At 44.1% G+C, this 18,760-nt stretch overlaps 1 protein-coding gene across 1 annotated transcript; it reads left to right on the top strand.

The window, feature by feature from the left end:
- Positions 1 to 2,611: 2,611 nt before the first annotated feature.
- Positions 2,612 to 17,569, top strand: PPP1CC (protein phosphatase 1 catalytic subunit gamma). Its single transcript, XM_058037083.1, has 7 exons — positions 2,612 to 2,856; positions 11,608 to 11,739; positions 12,747 to 12,977; positions 14,080 to 14,184; positions 15,126 to 15,349; positions 15,748 to 15,882; positions 16,320 to 17,569. Exons 1-7 carry the CDS (start codon positions 2,802 to 2,804, stop codon positions 16,407 to 16,409), a joined length of 972 nt encoding a protein of 323 aa, XP_057893066.1. The 5' UTR covers positions 2,612 to 2,801; the 3' UTR covers positions 16,410 to 17,569.
- The last annotated feature ends 1,191 nt before the right edge of the window (positions 17,570 to 18,760 follow it).

Below are 18,760 nucleotides of genomic sequence, written 5' to 3'. Positions count from 1 at the left end.
TACAATAATAAAGCAACATTTGCAAGGGAGAGTGAGGACAAATCAGTGGGGAAAGGTGTTTTACACAGAGGCTTCCAAGGAATGAGACCAAAGTGGTGATTTGTGGAATTTCAAGGGGGGAAAGGAGGAAAAGACCCAGAGGTCTCAAAGCTGTGAGCTGTGAGTAATTTGTGCTGAACAAATAGCTCATCACCAGGTATTTAGCTAGTAGGAAAGTAGGAAAAGAATTGTAGATAAATTGAAAGAAGGGGTGGAGTTGTTGGTGTATGAAGTGTGAGCTTCAAAATTATGGAATGTTTCAAGCCCATGTGCAGAATTTAAGGACAAAGGGATTTCCCTGACTGTTCCCTCTCTGGAAATAAATCTGTTCCTCCTCTAGAAATAAATTTGTTGCGAGCAACACCAGAGAACAAAACAGCTTCACGATATTTATAATGCCTTGGTTGGGTCCCTTTTCTAATCAGGGTGTGGGGCGAGGCTGGTTATTTCCTGCAGACAAAAGCTACCTTATTAAAAAGATAATTTTGTGGTGGCATTTTAATATAACTGCGGCTCTCCATGGAGTTTACTGATAAGGAAGGGTCCTTTTTTTTATGAAACTGAGAAAGACCCTGTGCAAAAATCCAGCCCCTCTGAGCAGGACACCAAGATTTGGCAGCTGCTGTTGAGATCTGGAGCTGGAACAAGGAGAGTTGGTCATAAAGGTGATGACGAGGCCTTTACAGATTCACCTTTATCTGTCATTTCTCTTCTTTCCTCCCGGCTACACCTCTTTTTACAAGAATTATCAGTGCTCTGGACCTTGCCTGATATGGTTCAGCAAGTGAGACAGATTCTTTGCCCTGATCTTGTTTTGAAGGGCTGGTTCTTTCTTTTCAGAAGTGCAGAGTTTCCAGGTGAATTCCCAAGTACATCTCCTGGGTTGCTAAGCTCTTCCCCTCCATCCCATTTCCCAGAGAGTTAATAGGAGTGAAAAGGACTCAACACCCACTAAAGGCGCTCAGATCCCCAAAGGACTTGTCCCTGGAGAGGAGATAACAGCTGAAGGGTGAGATGAGATGAAGATATTTCCAGAAATGAAAACAAGGCCAGGAAGGTTCCTCTGGAAACACAGGACCAATTTTCCTTGTTAAATAATTCAGCTAAGTCCAAGAGAACAACTCGCCCTGCAGAATTAGGAAGGATTTGAAAGAGAAAGAAAGCATTCGGTGAAAGAGCCGGAGGGGGCCGTTCCCCGAGAAGGTGCAGCACAAAAATAGATGTAAATCTGCAAAGGCTGTCACGTTGAAGTAAATCTGAAGTAACTCCATTGTTTTCCATGGGGTTACTTTGGGTTTACACCAGCGTGACTAAGATTAGCATATCAGCTTGGGCGTGCTCCATTCGATAAGTGCTCGCCCGGGCAAGCGGAGCGTTGAGGCTGCTCTTGGCAGGGCTTGGAACCTGTTTCAGGTAGACTCTGCATCCTCTTATCTCCTTCCTCCCTTCCTCAGACCTGAGGTGTGCTGAGCCTGCAAGTCCTTTGCTTTATCACCCGCACGAATCCGAACTCTGCTCTGGCCCCGGCAAGGCAATGAGCTGCAGTGAATATTGTATAACTGCTGGCAGGAGGAATCCGCCAGGATAGTGGGAGCAATCCAGCCAGGGAAGGGAAGGGAGGGGAGGAGGAAAGCTCCACACAGCCAGCCCTGCAAATTAAAGCAGGAGTAAATAAAGCAATTAAACAATATTCAACCCGAGGTACAGACTGAACGGCGAGAAAGGCTCGCACAGCCCTGGACAAACACCATCCAGTTTATGAGCACAACCTCATTTAAGTGCTTGCAGCCAAGCTGCAGCTACATATAGAATAAAATAATAGAAGTGTGAAACAAACAACAAGATGCTTTTGAACGATGAGGTTAATTCCTTCATCTGCAAGGACTTGAAAGTGCTGTATGTTTGTCTCTTCAAGCATTTGCAGGTGCAGAGCCACGTGTCTGAAAGTGCTCTGGAGTGGAGGAGCTGCTCGGGACGCTTTGCCTCAACCCGTGAGGCAGAGATGGCTCAGTGTGAGGTGAAGGACATGAGAGCTGTGCTCTCCCAGCCCTGAAGTGTCCCCAGAATCCCACCTGAAGCCTCAGGTCTGAGGGCTGAGGGGCCATGACCGTAGTGGGGGGATGACCTGAGGGACAAGGTTGCCCTATCCAGCTTCCTGCAGACCCCATTCTGCAGGAACCCTACAGGGTACAGACCTTTCCCCACAGAAAGGGTGATCAGACATTGGAACTCCACAGGGACGTGCTGGAGTCCCTGTCCCTCAATGAACGACTGAATGTGGCACTCGGTGCCATGGTCTAAGTAACATAGTGACGTTCGGTTATAGGCTGGACTGAACGATCTCAGAGGTCTTTTCCAACCTAATGGGTTCTGGGATTCTGTGACGGCCACCACTGGTTCCGCCGCTCTGCCACTGTCGCGACACCGGGAGGCGGCACCGCCGCACTACTTCCCGTCCCGGGAGCGGCAGGATCCCGCAAGCGGAGCCGCATCACCCCTCCCGCGCTTCCCGCCCGGCCTATAAAGGGTTTCCGACGGGCCGCCTCGCGCTCGTAGTATCCGTGCGCCAGGCGAGCCCGCTGAGGGGACGGCGGCCATTTTGTTCAGTGCTGGCTCTGTGCTGAGGGGGCGGGGGGGCAGAGAGAGCGAGGGAAGGCGCAGAGCAGGAAAGGGCAAAAACGAGACAGAACGAGGAGCGGAGTCGGGCCGGCCAAGCCGCGAGCGGAGCGGCGGGGAGGGCTCCGCCCGGCCGCTGAGAGGCGATGGCGGATATAGACAAGCTCAACATCGACAGCATCATCCAACGGCTGCTGGAGGGTGAGGGTCGGGGACGGCGCGGTTGTGTGGGGGAGGCGGCGGGGCCGATGCGCCGCGTCCCGCCCGCCCGGCGGGGGCTGAGGGGGCACTAAAATGGAGGGGCGAGAGGCGCTTTGTCTGCCCGGGGTCGCCGCCGCCGCCTCCCCCCCGTCTGGCTCGGCCCCGCAGCCCCAACTTTCCCCTCAGCCCGTGTGGGTTTTCTGTCTTTTGATCCCCCGGTGCCGTGCTGGGAGCAGCCGGCTGCCTCCTTCTTCTCCCCTGCAGTTCTGAGGGGATGCTTAATCTAGTCCTGTGTTCGAATGAAGGGATGCTTAATTTAGGAGTATTTTGTAGGAAGGGCTTCTAAAAAGCCTTGGGTGTTCTCTTTGCCTTTCATGCATACACATGGGATCAGTGCATGGCTGGGTATTCGCGGGGCTCTGGAAATAAGATCCAGCGTGTTTAAAGAGTGTTGAGGCAGCTTTTCAGCAAGTCGGGAGGAGACTGCCTTGGGTTTCAGTGTATGCTGGCTTTAGCTTTGATTAGCTGCTTGCATTAAAGCTGCCACAGGATTTTGGCTCTTAATTCGTAACATATGGTGGGTTTTTAGGTGTGAATAGAGGGTTGGGGTTTGGTGTTTCAGACAGTCTGAAAAAGGGCTTATTGTCTGCTATTGTTGGTGCTTTGGGATGAAAAGAGTTGCCTGGGACTTTGTAAATCAAAGGAAAACCTGGAAGTTGCAGGGGGTGTCTCCAGCACCATCCCTTCGCTTGCAGAAATCAGCACTGGACTGGGATCGACTGATTTTAGGGCAAAAGACTGAGAAGTTGCCAGTGACAAATTCTCTTCCAGGCATCAAGGAAAAGCATAATTATTCAGAGAAGGAAGCTGTCCTGATCCAGCCTCACTTCACGTGTGTCAGGGCAGGCATCTCATCTGGACTTACTCTTGAAAAGCGGGGTCGGGGATTTAACTTTTTTTCCATTTGGCACAAAGTCAGTTGAGATGTTGCAGTGAGAAATGATGAAGAAATGTCTTTTCTTACACACTTTCCTTCTTACAGGATTTTGCTTGTGTAATGCTTGGATAGCAAAAGGTCAGGCAGAGGAAGAGAAGTTCTCCTCTAGAAAATCGGAGTTAAAAAATCCTGTAGATGAATTATGGGATTATTGAATAAGTAAAAGTAAATGGGTTTTTTCCTCTGATCCGGTTTGGGTTTTGCCTGTTACCAATTTAAACCGCTCTGGTTTCAATTATTTAAAGACTTCCCTTCATAAAGTTAGACCAGGATTTTCCTGAAGATCCAGTAATACGACTTGTAAATGTCAGGTCTCGTATGTCATATGTTTGGTGACATATTAATACATGCTCACTTGAGTTGCACTCATTAGTTACACTTCTTACTGATTTCCCTTAGTGTAACTAACACAATATCTTCCAAGTGTAAAGTTTAATTTTTAAAAGCATGGATTGGACCTTTCCTAGTAAGAAATGCAAGTGATTTCTCTGTTTAAAGTTTCAAAAAGTAGTAAGATGTACTGTGTCAATGTGTTCTGCTCTTGCTCAGTTTATGTCAGCATGAGATGGTTGGAGCAGATAAGAGTTCATAAATCAGGCTTCAGAAGGTTTACTGACATCTTTTAAGAGGTGCTTCATGCAATTACAGCCCTTACCTGAGGTTGCATCAGCTGCCAGGACTGAAATTAATTTTTTTCCCTTTATTAATACTGCAGCTGGGATTTTGGATTCCTTGAGGCAACGATTGTCTTTCAATATTTAAAACAATTACTGGTGTTAGTAACCTATGCTAGTGCTTTATTTGTTGATTATTAAATGTCTGCTCTAAATGTCTTTGCCAGACAGAGAGTAATGACTGACCTTTGTGAGAGTCATTTTTATACTTTTTTTTTCCTAAAAGATTGCTGCATTTCAGCACACACTGCATTTTAGATTTAGGCCAAACAAATTATTGTTTTTCAGTGCAGTTGTGGTAGAACAAGTGCATGATGTTAGTTACACAAAGTGTGTGTGCCTGTGTCCATATCCCTTCAGACAACGCTGCACACAGATGAAAATCATACTCAGCCATGAAAACACTGCAAAATCTGCTTTAATAATCAGCTCACAAACTGAATTGCCCAAATCCTTGTGCAAGCTGTAATTTTAGAGCAATTTGGTATTTCATTATAGCTCTCTTGAAACTTTAAATACTTACACATTTTATAGCAGTTAACTTTAGGTGATTTTGCCACTAAAATTTAAAGAGTATGAGCAGGGGCTTAGCCCTTTCTAAAGGTGCCAAACCCCAGTGCTAAGGAAATTCTTGATGAAATGCTGGAAATCAGTGAGCAGGTACAGCCAGGTATTTGTTTTATCATGCATTGCCCTGTTGGAAGAAGCAGTGAGTTGAATCTAATGGTTGAGGTAAAGTGAAGGGTGAATAATAAATTATTCTTGCTTTTGTCCTTAATACAGGCTATTAATAATGTATTTGTGAGGGATTTTAGTTGCTTTCTATCCTAACTCCTCTGCTCAGCTGCCATTATTCTTGCTTTTCCCCCAAACGGTGATGTTCTCCCACCCACATTAGGTTATTTAGGTGAAATTATTAGCTTGTTCTTTAACAGACCTGGGAATACATACCTCACCTTCTCATTCTAAGGTAAATATTTGAAGAGTCTTCCTTGCTCCAGTTGTTTGTAGTGCAGAACCATTTGGCATTGAAATGACACAAAAAACCATTTTGCAGTAGCATTGTTCTCAACCTTGGAAAGCCTTTCAGAGAAAACATTGAAAATACTTTTTTTTTTTTTTGCTGTAATTGAATTTGTATTTTCTCCCTCTTTTACTGATGGGGGTTGTGTCCTGCTAGGAGCAGTTTCCTGAGTACAGCTTGTCTGACTTGGTGACTTTTGGTAACTGTAATATCCACAAGAATGAGACTTGCAAAGTGTAGTGAGTAACAGTACCCTGCCCTGAGAACTGAAATGTTTTTGAGTATCCTTGATATTGGCTAAAGGCTCAAACATTATGGAACTAATTCACCTTCCTGAGGAATAAAAGAGGTCAAACATGAGAGCAAATTTTGTCCCTTCTAGCAGGGGCTACTGAAGGAGCAACTGCAGCTGTGTGTGCTGAGTCAAAAATGCCAGCAGACAAGAAGGTGCTGAAAAACTCCTGGTGAGATAAAAAATCAATGGCACCTGTATGGTGTGGGAAAGGCTGCAGGAAATGGCAGAATTCCTGCTTGCCTCAGTGAAGAATGAGTGACAAATCCCGAGGCTCCCTGAGTGTGAGCGTGGCTTCCTTTCTCTGTGGATGTCAGAGGGGCTGCCTAGAACTGAGCCCCTTCCATTTCCTTCATCTCCTGCAGATCTGTGGGGTCTGTTTGGAGCTCAGGCACCTCGTTAGAAAACAGCATTGAAGTGCATGAGTCTTACCATGGTAACAATAAATAAAGGCTAAAACAACAATTTCAGCATAGCTAAGTGACCCCAGCTGAAATGTGTTTGTGCAGATCTCTCCTCTGCAGGCACTTCAGGGAGGATTGAATCATGAATGGAGGCTACTTTGGATGGAGCCACACGAGGCTACAGTGGTGGTAGCCATTCTGAAAACTGAAATCCTGGCTAGTGCACTAAAATCTGCAAAAAGACTCCTGAATCCTTAAACATTTCTGTTTATACACCCACAGATTTCTATTCCCAGTAAAGCCTGTTGTAGAGATGTCAAGGAGATATTCTCTCTTAATTTACTTTAAATGGGGAAAGATTATCATCTACTTATTAAAAATAGTTGAGCTAAAGAGCACAGATAAGATTTTGCTCACCACAGAGAAGATTTTTTTCTCACAAATACAGTCCTATAATTTTTTTTTCACCTTTCTGCTAAGTACAGCATGAATTGGGTCTGCAGGGTTGCTTGACCTTTAGCTTCATATACTGGGGTAAGAGTGATTCTCAGAGATGTTAATCTGAAATGTCACATTTACTCATGGGTGAGTTGGGATGCTGTGATGAAGTTTCTCATGGACCAGCAACACTTTCTGGCCTCAAACCATATAATTTTCCCTTGATGTTAATTCTTTCCTGCTGTGGTGCAGCAGTTTCTGAGAGTAGAAAACAGAAACTCTTCATTCCAAAGACCAGCATTAGATTCTTACCAATGCCATGGATTCAGATAAGTGTGTGGAATTCTGTGCCCGTTCCCAGTCAGAAGTGGAGGAATTTGTCCCCTGTGTTTGTGAGCAGTGTGAGTGCCTGTTGCTCCTCACCTGTCTGCAGTGTGGAAATGTTACAAGATGAAAAACTTGTACTCATGCAGAATCTTCATTTGATAACACTGCTGTGAACTTTTGGCATACTAGAAAGCAGATGAGAACTTTCAGAGCCTTGTGCACCGAGGAGATGCTTTTCCATTTCAGTTTGGAATTTGAAGAGATCTGATCAAAGCTGGTAGTGCCTGCAGTGAAGTAAAACCTTTTTTACATCAACCACTTTCAAGTTATTTATTCCCTTTGTGCCTGTGGTGCAAAACTGACTGTGAAACTGTCATTGGGAACTGCTAAAAACTAGATTAAAACCAACCTGCAGTATTTTTGGAAATGTCACTATGATTGCAGACATCCTAATGTAAAATATGGTGAAACTGAGAGACTTGTTTAATAAGGCAGGAAAATGAACTGACCTGTAGATAGATTATTTTTCTTAAAACATTTTCTGTAGGAGAACTTGATTCTCACACTTCAGTTGACAGTATCTCAGCTGCTTCTTGTAATGTAATACTGAATGGAAATGAGATGTTTGGAGCGCTGCAATTTCTGGCATTTTTGAACTTCCTGCTATTTTTGACTGCTTCTCTAAGTATCTGTCCCTTTCATATTAACCTTGACTGACGTAAAGGACTGTGTGGCACCAAAGCAGGGATTGGAAAATGCTGGGGTGGGTTGGGCTGTGGGAGTCTGTTGTACTCTGCATGCATATGGTCTCAGGCTGTTGTGCATTCTGGATCCCCCAGCTCCTGACCCATTTATCCCTCCCAGGGAAATGCAGAATAAATTCTCAATGTCAGGCAGTGTTCTGACTCCTGGCAGCTGCAGCTACACTTTGTGCTTGCTGTTTGCTTGCTCCAGAATGACTGAGTGCCTCAAGTTCTTGCTTTTCTTCCTCTTCCTTCCTTTCCCCCTCTGCTGGGCACCTGTCACACTGCTCTGTTTATAGTACACTCATTTTAGAGTTGGTATCTCCTTGTTTCCATCAGTTTCTCCCTGTCTTGGAAGTCAGGGATGGTTTTAATAGTGGGCCTTGTGTTCAGAGCAGTTCCTCTGCAAAGATCATCCAGGCTGCGGGGAAGGATTTCCTTCTGTAGTCATTTCCATCTAGAGGAGAGCTTATTTCTTCACAACTTCTCATATTTGTACAGTAAGAAAGATTTGAGCTGTTAGAGGACTGCCCAGACAGGACACTGAAATTCAGGCTCTAGAGAAATCATTTCTAAGAACAGGAGCATCCCTGCCTAAAGAGGGTGGCAATGTTTTGCTGTCTGGAAATGCTGCAGCAGTGTGCTCAGGCACAAATAAAATACCACTTGAAATGGGCTGAATTTTTCCCCAAATGATTAATCTTCAGCTTGTTCCCTGTCAGTTGCAGGATGTCATTTCTGAGAGGTTATTTTTTATGCATTGAAAGGGCAAATGTGCCTGTACAGTACTATTGAGCTGCTCTTTTGACTTCATGGCCAAGCTGTCAATTAGCATTACAGTGTCTGATCTCCACAAGCTGCCTTGTTTTGGTCTAAACCAGAGAAACAAACTGTAAACACAACATATTTTTCATAGTGTTCTATTTTTGTCTTTCTTAGAAGGACTAAGTGACTTGAAGACCCAGAGAAACCTTTTAAAAAGTCATTAAGACTGAATATCCTGCATTTCTGTGCCAGCTCTTTCATTGTCTGAGAAAATCCTTGCACTAAAAATATGGATTCCTCAAACCAAGATGCACTTCTGCATTTTTCATTCTCCTGAAGCCAAACCCACTTTTGTTTTCCCAGCTTTTCAGGACATACAGGTTAATGTCATTAAGAAATTTAACACACTTGTCTCCTCTGTGCAGGTGTGACAAAGCAGTGAAAATGTCACTGGCAGGCAGAGCTGAACCAAATTTTCTGGTTCTTTCATCCATGGCATCTGTCCTAGGGAGTTTGGGAAGTGCAGCAAAGCATCATTTCACTTTGTCCAGGTTTTCTGCAGGCAGGTGACTAAAACTGTGTGAGGATTATACCAGTTCAATAAAAATGTATTGGAAAAACCTAGAAAACCTGTGTCTGAACCAGTGCTCAGATCTTCATTAAATCCTGAGCAAAAATGAGTGCACATGCTTTATTCATGAGCTTTAGTGACTCAGTGCAGTGCATAGTCTTTATAATATTTTGTACTTTTTAATTTATGGATGTGAAGTACAGGATTTGTTTTAGCAATTTCTAAGAAGACCAAATCATGGCAAATTAAATTTTTAGCTTCACGGAAATCTACATACAAATATTTTTGTATTATTAAAAAAAGGGGGGGAGAATTGTAAAATCTACGATTAAGAGACCATTGGTTTTATATTTACAATTCTGCCAGTTTATCACTTCATTCTAAAAATTTCTGTTGTTTATTGCTTCTGTTGTTTATTGGATATTTGGCATTTTGAGTGACTTGCTTGTTGCTCAGGAGTCTTAGGAAAATTACTGTATGGATGAAAAAATTACTGCATGGCTGAAACGCCTCATTCGTGATAAACTGCTGTGACAAAGATTTAACTTCCATTTACATGCTTCATTACTTGGGAGATGTTAATGAGAGCCATGAAGTGCAGTGGTAATTCCAGTGCTGGCATGTGCTGTCAGTGGTGAGTGATGGCACGTGGGCAGTGAGGATCAGAGGAGCAGGGACAGCGTCACAGAGAGCTCTGCTAAAGGCCTGGCTTTGGACCTACAGTAATGAGCTTATGTTGTAATCTGAGCTGGAGTTTCATTTTGGAGATGTTTGGGGAAAGCTGCTGGGGTCTGGGCACTGCCAGTGGTTGTGCAGGGCAGGCAGTGCCACCCTGGCAGGGTCTGGCACTCGGGGAAGGATGGCAGTGGCAGCAGCACCGCGAGGGCTGGCAGGGCTGGCAGCCAGTGTCACGGATTGCATTGTTTTATTCATGGTTAGATAAGGTGCACTCTGGCTGAGCAGTGTTTTCTGTGCTTGATCAGAGGCTTGTGGAGAAGTCAGGAGCTTCTGTGCTAGTGAGAAATTGGAACACAACTGTTTTTTGTTCTTGCTGTTCCTAAAAGTTGCCTGGAGCACCCCCAGCCTTCCCCACTGCAGTTCTCACTTGGCTCCGTGCAGCGCAGCCATGGCAGAGATTTGAGTCATCTGGAGCTTTCGGATTTCTCACTCGGAGGTGAAACAGTAGCACAGGAATGAGACTGAAGTGGTAGCTAGCTACTAAGTTATTCAGGGCTTCAGGAAGATAGTACTGCATGGGTTCTTGTGTTTGAAAGGATTCAGGCTTGTTCCTTTTTTTTTTTTTTGCAGTTAAAGACTAAACCTTTTTGGATAAGGGCATCGATTCTTCAGTCTCAGTGCCATAGAGCTGCTCACAGTAATCACCTAACCTGGCAGCCTTAGCAGTGGGGGGATTTTGTTTCTGGAGGTGTTGGCAGAGCATTTCCAGCTATCTGAGACTCTGGTTTGGCTTTGCTGTGGCTGAACCACTGGGTTACATTGTAGATGACTGCTGCTCTTACTCCTTTTTTTTTCTTCAGCCTTATCACTATTATATGTTGTCACTGGTTTTGACCATAAATAAAAATATAGGCTTCACTAGTAATGGCATATTCATAATTTTTTAAAATCCAGTCTTAACCCTGATAAATGCTGTTTTGTGCAATTTGGGCTGTAGTTACAGTGCTGCTGCTGTAGAAATGCCCTTTGTATTGCTGGGCAACAGAAGCAGGAGTGTGGAACTTGTTCAGGTCAGGCTGATGTCCTTGTCCAGAGCAGTAAGGAAAGCTGTAATGGATGTTAAATGAATAAATTGTCATGAATTGTTGCAGTGGGGGAGATTGCAGCAGTGATGGAAGGATGGGAGTTGGGAGGGGGAAATGCTTTGGGGCTGGGAGATTGGTCTCCTACTGGCTTGTCCTTTACCCTGCTCACAGGCAGTGATGATGGCAGCTGCTTTGTCATCATGATCCAAAGCTATTTCCTTACTGACACTCCTTACCTTCCAGTCATGTGTGTATTTTTCTTCCCTGTTTTCCAGCTGCAGTGTAGAACGGGGCAGTGCAGGATTTATTGGTGCTGTGGTCTTGTGTAGGTTGGCTGAGGTGATTTGCTGATTTAGGGGAACTTGCACATTTGTTGGTGCCTGAGTGGCAGACACCCTTTGCTCAAGTTCAGACAGCTTCCAGAGAACAAGCACAAAACTGCTTCACTAAAAAATAACATGGAAATAGTCACATTGTCCAGGATGGGGTTTATAACTAAATGGAATGAAACTGATGCTATTTAAAATGTGACATTTTTAACGGGGGAAGTGTTGAGCCATGAATTCTGTTCAATGAAAGTAACATATGACTGGAACAGAACACACTCCCCTTTCCTGGCACTGCCATTTCACCCCAGCACACCAATCCTGCCCTGGCACCTTCTCATTCAGTGAGCTCTGGCATTTAGTCAGGCTCTTAAAATAACACCAGGGATGTTGCTGGTTTTAATAACTGACTTCTGACCCTCAACAGTGCGAGGATCAAAACCAGGCAAAAACGTCCAACTGCAAGAGAATGAAATTAGAGGATTGTGCTTGAAATCCAGAGAAATCTTCCTGAGTCAGCCTATTCTACTAGAACTTGAAGCTCCACTGAAAATCTGTGGTGAGTACTGTGAGTTTGGGTTTGATCTTGGGGGAGGTGTATAAGCAGAGAACAAGTGCCAGATGCTACTTTCAATTACCAACAGTGAAACTAATAAATAATTGTAGCAAAATGCAAAATAAAACCCTGCTGGATATGTAGGGCAGAGAAGTGGAGAGGGGGTAATGTGTGGGAATTGTATTTGGGACCAAAACAAACCCAAAAAGCAACTGGTCCAGTTTCACCAGGCTGGGGAAGACATTCATATAAAGTTTTTGAAAGAAGTTATCAAATAAATGATGTTTGGCCCAATTGTGACTGAACAAGGGGAAACAATGAGGAACCCCAGTATTTAATGTGCTGCCATGCAAAGCTGAGCAGTGGCCTGACAATATTTTAAAATCCTGTTGTAAACTTAGATTTTTGTGCTGTTTCTTGGAATTACTCTCTAGTTTGGTCTCACCGTATTGCATACAGCAGTGCTCATTTTGCACACATGTACATGTCTGCTTATGCTAAAAGATTGAAGAATGTCAACATAAAAACCTCAATAAATGCAATTTTGAAAGCTTCTAGCAAATAGTTTTTTATCCAACTCTAAAACAGAGGATTTACTTCTATTTGAAGCAGCTCATTCCATATTTATAATATTGGTAGTCTAAAACCATGATTTAGTGTTCTGCTTGTCAGAAACAAGGCCATGATTTAAAGCAAAGGCAGAAATACCAATTTCATTTTTGATGCAGTTTCCCTGCTAGAATTGGAATTACTGGGTGTTTCCAGAAAACACACTTGGTTTCTTGGAATCTTGATTTTGTTGTATACACACAAATATTTTTGTGTAACTACCATTGCATAGATGTCAAAATGTGATAATTTTATCTACATTAACTGCCATTTTAAGTGTGTTATGGGTGGTATCTAACTGCAAGCTTTTTTCTTTGTGAAGCATCTTTGATTTGTTCTTTCTCTCAATCAAAGAATGTAGTGAAGGGTCACTTAAGTGTCATGTCTGAATGTCCTTGCAGGTGACATCCATGGACAATACTATGACTTGCTCCGACTCTTTGAGTATGGGGGTTTTCCACCAGAGAGCAACTACCTGTTCCTTGGTGATTATGTTGACAGAGGAAAGCAATCTTTAGAAACAATTTGTCTTCTATTGGCCTACAAAATTAAATACCCAGAGAATTTTTTCCTCCTCCGAGGGAACCACGAATGTGCCAGCATCAATAGAATTTATGGGTTTTATGATGAATGTAAGTACCAGGCATGTGTGCCTCCAGTGGGGACAGCAGGGTGGCAGTGGCAGATGGCTCCTTCCTAACTTGAAATGCCCTCTGTGCTCTTCAGAGGGGTCCTTGGCCTGTTTTAGAAAGGGGAGTCTGTCCTTCCCCTGGCCCTCCTGGAGTCTGAAGCAGCAGCCAAGTGGGTGATTTTATTTGTTGGCTGCTGTGTTAACTGACAATTCTCACTGGTAAAACTCATAGGGACAGCTAATGAGAGATGGGGGAATTTAATTTGATGTGCATTACAGAGGTTCACCTCTGTTTCATTCTTCTGATGATGATATGTACAGATTGTGTGATGTATGCAGACCTTACCCAAACACAACAACTAATTTTGCTGTGAAGTAGGAGCCAGTGTTCCTGTTTCAAAGGATGTGATTTAATCCAGATAATGTAGAGCTGATATTAAATTAATTGTGCACTGAAGCATGTTGGAACTTGTGTGGAGGGACACACTTGGCTTGCAGATGATGACAAGATGTGCACTCCATGTCTTGTTCTCCTCCTGTGAGGAAACAAAGATGTGTGGTATTTCAGAGTTGTCTCCTCAGAGATTAATCACAGGCTTAGTCATATATCACAAATATGTTCAGGGTTCATATCTGGGAGAGTCCCTTTGAAATTCATAAAACTGTGGCAGTTTTGTTTTTCAGTCCTGTTTTGTTTTTCAGTCCTGTTTATTTGCCGAAAGTGAGTTTATGTGGTAAAGCAGAATTTTTAAAAAAACCTGCTTTTCAAGAATTGCTGTCTTCCCCTGAAAGAAATGGCAAATGGCAGAATTTTCTGCAACAGATCAAATTCTCCAAGGGATAATTTGCCAAAACAGAGCTGGGACTGGAGAGCTTGATTGCCAACTGTTGAACAGACTTATGGTGTCCTTGAAGCTGTGCCACACTGAGAGACCTTTGCCATTTGAACAATTAAATAAGTCAGAAAATATCAATTATGTATAGACTCTAATGCTGCCTTTTTGCAAGTCTCAGTAAAGTTTGGGCAAGTTGTCTAAGTTGGGTTGGTTGTGTTAGTATTAGCAAAGCACATTGACTGGCATTTTCTCCCCAATCTCTTCTAGGTAAGAGAAGATACAATATTAAGCTGTGGAAAACCTTCACAGACTGTTTTAACTGTTTACCAATTGCAGCTATTGTGGATGAGAAAATATTCTGCTGTCACGGGGGTGAGTAGCAGTTCCTTAGGTGATGTTTGAGGAACTGGAAATCTCAGTCATGGCAGTTTCATGTTTACATTGCTGAAGCTTCAAACTCAGGGATTTTTCTCTGCCTTGGCTCATGTATGAGGAAGGGTTGGGCTCAGTGAGTGTCAGTTTTGTGAATCATGGAGCCGGTTCAGACACGATCTGCTCTTCCTTTTCCACCAAAGGCACCTTTAACAGCCTCTCCTTTGGAGTAGAGTCCTTGTAGGGGTTTTTGAGACATAGATGACCAGGAGTTTGATGTCTGTCCCAAAAACATCTGTTTTCACAGAACCAGAGTGGTTTGGATTGGGTTGGAAGGCACCCTTGGGCATCAATCAGTAGAATTCCCCCACCATGAGCAGGGACTCCTGTCATTGGTCAGGTTGCTCCAAGCCCTGTATGGGCTTTAATTTGGGTTTAATTTGTAGAAGTTGACTTATGCCACATGATGCAGCTTTGTCTGGTCATAAAATACAAATTGCACCTTAAATGTTTTATCACTTGCAACTCATTACAGTTGCCCAGGGACTCACATCAGTGAAAAATTATATGAGATTGGTTTGATATTTTATTTCATTTCACTGATCATCACAGTGAGCATTCCCTGTGATTCCTGGTGTTCATGCCTCTTTTATTGAACAGCTCTTCTATCAGATACTTGCAAAATATTAGTAAGATTATTGTAATCCTGTAAAATGTGGAAATGGCCTTGCTTTATCTTGCTTCCAGTAAATCTCCTACAAAGTGACTTCTGTACCAAAATGCTGGATTTAAAAAACGTCAGTGAATGTCGCCACTGAGCTACGTAAAATGGCAGTGGTGAATCACTTTGAATCCAAGTTATTTTTGTCCTGGATGAATGTCAGTGCTGCAGAGCAAAGCTGGACTAAGCTGGGGCCTGCCTGTGTCTTCCCTGTGAACAGGTTTGTCACCAGACCTGCAGTCAATGGAGCAGATCAGACGAATCATGCGCCCCACGGATGTACCGGACCAGGGCCTCCTGTGTGACCTCCTGTGGTCTGACCCTGACAAGGATGTCTTGGGCTGGGGTGAAAATGACAGAGGAGTGTCCTTCACTTTTGGTGCTGAAGTGGTTGCTAAGTTTCTCCATAAACATGATTTGGATCTCATATGTAGAGCTCATCAGGTATTTTCATTTTGTACATTAAAGCATAGAATAATTTATGTTTGGGGGACCTGAGGTTCACCTGGTCCAGGCCAGGCCTGTGTCAGCCCAGGGTGCTGAGGGTCTTGTCCAGCCAAGTTGTAAATACATGTGAGGTTCTCTGAATGTGTTCCAGTGTTTAACAGCCCTTATAATTAACATTTTCATATAAACTCTGATTCTCTTGAACAAGGGTTTTCTCAATGTTCATGGACTCTGTTGCTGAGCTGATTCTTGTGATGCTCCTGTTTTAATGTAAAGTTTGAAACTCATGCTCATTAAACATAGCCAGGTTTTCGGCTGCTGCCTCTGGAAAAGTTGTTTTGCACCTTGTCACAAGGAAGCTGCCCAGAATAACACCTCTGCTTTTGTCTCTAAAGGTGGTTGAAGATGGATATGAGTTTTTTGCAAAAAGACAGTTGGTAACTCTGTTTTCTGCCCCAAATTACTGTGGAGAATTTGATAATGCGGGTGCCATGATGAGCGTGGATGAAACATTAATGTGCTCTTTCCAGGTACAGTATCTGAGATATTCCCTTCTCTTTAGTGAGATTACACATTACATTGGTGCTATTTTGAATCAACATTTTACTGTTAAATAGCAGTAAGACTTGTTTCAAGTAGGTCTTTACAGCTGTCACATGTAGGCAGGGCAGTGTTTGCACTCACATCTTCCCAAAGGTGATAACCCTGTGCTGGTGTGAGTAGGGGAACTGTTTTATCCTGGAATTCAATCACTCAGGCAAAGCAGTTGGCTGTGGGCTCTGGAGGGCTCTGCTGTGGGCTCTGGAGCAGCTGATGCCAAGGCCTGGCCTAGCTCAGAGCAGGAAACACTTTGATTTCCTGGCACATTGAGACTTGTCCAGAGTCATGTAGTGCCTCTACCAGTGAATTACTGTTGGACTGGAAGACAGCTAAAACTTTTTGCTAAATGACCCCTCTGTCTTTTCAGATCTTGAAACCTGCAGAGAAGAAGAAGCCCAATTCCAGCAGACCTGTAACACCTCCCAGGGGTATGATCACAAAACAAGCCAAGAAATAGTCACTTTGGCACTGCCTTGTTGGGACTTGTATCATAGTCTATAACCTCCATTTTTAAACTTATCATGTGTGCTGTTCAGCTTGCTCAAAATAGATAATGTGTTTGTGGTTTCCTTTCCATTTGATGAATGGCATTTGCTGGTTGTAACAGCGAATGAAAGACTTTGCTCCCTCCCAGGAAAAGAGTTTGAGAGTCCCCCTGTGTCGTTGTTCCAGCTGCACACTCCACAGCATCTCCCCACCAGCCAGGTAACGCGGGGCTGGCGGGGCCGTACCATGAATAGTGTAAATCTTGTTCTTTAGGGTCTGAAGAGGGCACTCGTGTGCTGTGAGAGTAGAGATTGTTCCTGTTAGCAGTTACATACTGTTTATACAAACCACTGTGAACTTTTTTTTATGTTCAATTTTGTTTTAAAGGGATTGCTTTTCTTTTAATGTCTTGTCATGTACACGTTAGTTTTATTGCTGTCGACATTAGGAATAACCTTCAACCTTGCCAGCACCACTGGTAGGATGTATATTTAATTCAGACACACGTCCCTCTCCGTACACTTCCAATGACAAAGCCATTCTTTTAAGTGTTTGTGTCTCCTTCCTGAAGCCAAAGTTCGCTTAGAAACCCGTTTGTACACAACCCCCCTGCCGAGTTGGCCGGGCTTCCCATCCACGCCTTCCTCTCAGAGAAAAGGAAGTGCTGGCTGGAAATAGCAGCCAGAAAGGCTTGTCCATGCTCAAAGTGAACACGTTTTTGTACAGTTTCCGTGTGTTCAGTCGAGCAGATCCCAGGGCTGAGACAGCAGTCCCAGGGCAGTGACACAAATGGCTCTGGGATGATGGAAATGGCTCTGGATCTGCTGGAAGGGGTTTGTGCATTTCAGCATAAAGACTTTGTTCTACAAAGAAACCGAGAAACTCGCTTGATAAGCCAACCAGAGGTGTTGATCTTGATCACCGGTTTATATAAATCTCTCACAGGATCTTGTTTTTTAAAAACTGTTGATCTTTTTTGAACAGATGACAGTGTATAATATCATGTAGTGAAAATCACTTATTAAATGAAGAAATTGTTAAATCTTCTCAGTGTCGGTTTATCACAACATATACACTGCTGCTCTCCAAGGGCCTGACGTAGAGAAATAAATTGTTCTGGAAACCCACGGATTCTTGGTTTGGATTTGTCTGAGCTGCAAAAGGTGATTTTGAACAGCAGTGTTGGGTTTAATTCTGAATCTGGAGCCTCAGGCAGAGGCCCCTCCCAGCCGAGGGTGGGGCTGCTGGTCCTGAGCTGGTGTTTGCCCCAGCCCTGCTCGGGGTTGGGCGTGGGAGGACAAGCTCAGCTCGGCTCCTGATCATTGTTCTGTGCACTGAGGGCTTGGCCTTGAGTGCAAGTGCTGCTCTGAGAGGGTTGGAGCTGAGACCAGACCCATTTCCTCTGGTGTTTAATTAGAGAACTAAATTTCTGATGGAATGGGGGGAACATGGCTGTTGAGGCAGGAGGCTCTGTGGGGATGGGTGAGGTGTGTGCCAGCTCTGGGCCTCCACAGGACCAGCCTGGGCTCCTTCACTGCCATGTGGAAAATGCTGTGGGGGTGTTCAGCACTCAGAGGAGGCGGCTGGTTCCTACCCTGTCCCTGCTCTGGGACAGCTGCAGCACTGCTGCATCTGCTGAGGAACAAGTTTGTCACTGGAATGCCCAGCTCTGCCCTGGTGTCCCCCTGAATTCCCCTCCACCTCTGCAGTGAGTGGGACTTGTTTGCCACAAATGCTTTTTCTGGGCAGTTTGCAACCATTGACCTTATTTTTTCAATGTAGTTCTCTGAATCAAAGAGCCATTTTCCTACTCTGAAGACATTTTTCCCTTCCCTCTACAGCTAATTAATCAAAAACCTCTAACTACTTCTGCTGAGCTTGCTAGATCAGATGTCACAGATTACCTGGTAAGGCTTTCTCACAAACTTACTTTCACCCTTTGAATCACATTTGTGGTTTCCTTTATAGCTCTATAATTTTTCTCCCTCCTTGTCCAACACCCTGCATATCTGTTATTGCTGTTGTGGGTGACAGCACAGGTGGAACAGTGTTGGGTCACTGTCACCTCTCCTCGCTGGCCCTGCCACAGCTTTGTCCTCCATGACTTGTTTTCTTCTCTCCCCAAACAGTTTCGGTGACACAGGTGCCTATTCTGGGCTGTGTTCTCTGCCTGGCTGCATTCCCTGGGGTTGGGTCATTCCTCAGGATCCCTGGGAGGGGAGGGAAGGGAAGGGGCTGCTCCTGCTGTGAGTTGTAACCAACAGCTTGGGCACATTTTTATGTCCATTAGTTGGGGTTGAGTTGTTTTGATCACTGGAGGAA

This window comes from Melospiza georgiana, chromosome 18 (assembly GCF_028018845.1).
Source record: "Melospiza georgiana isolate bMelGeo1 chromosome 18, bMelGeo1.pri, whole genome shotgun sequence".
Taxonomy (NCBI): domain Eukaryota; kingdom Metazoa; phylum Chordata; class Aves; order Passeriformes; family Passerellidae; genus Melospiza; species Melospiza georgiana.
Note: the sequence above shows the minus strand (reverse complement) of the source record. Positions and strands in the feature narration are given on the sequence as shown.

What these genes read in the sequence shown, in the direction of transcription:
- PPP1CC (XM_058037083.1), top strand. Translation starts at nt 2,802, where the DNA reads ATGGCGGATATAGACAAGCTCAACATCGACAGCATCATCCAACGGCTG. An exon ending in CATCCAACGGCTGCTGGAGG is followed by an intron (nt 2,857 to 11,607) that starts GTGAGGGTCGGG and finishes GACCCTCAACAG; the next exon opens with TGCGAGGATCAAAACCAGGC. An exon ending in AGCTCCACTGAAAATCTGTG is followed by an intron (nt 11,740 to 12,746) that starts GTGAGTACTGTG and finishes ATGTCCTTGCAG; the next exon opens with GTGACATCCATGGACAATAC.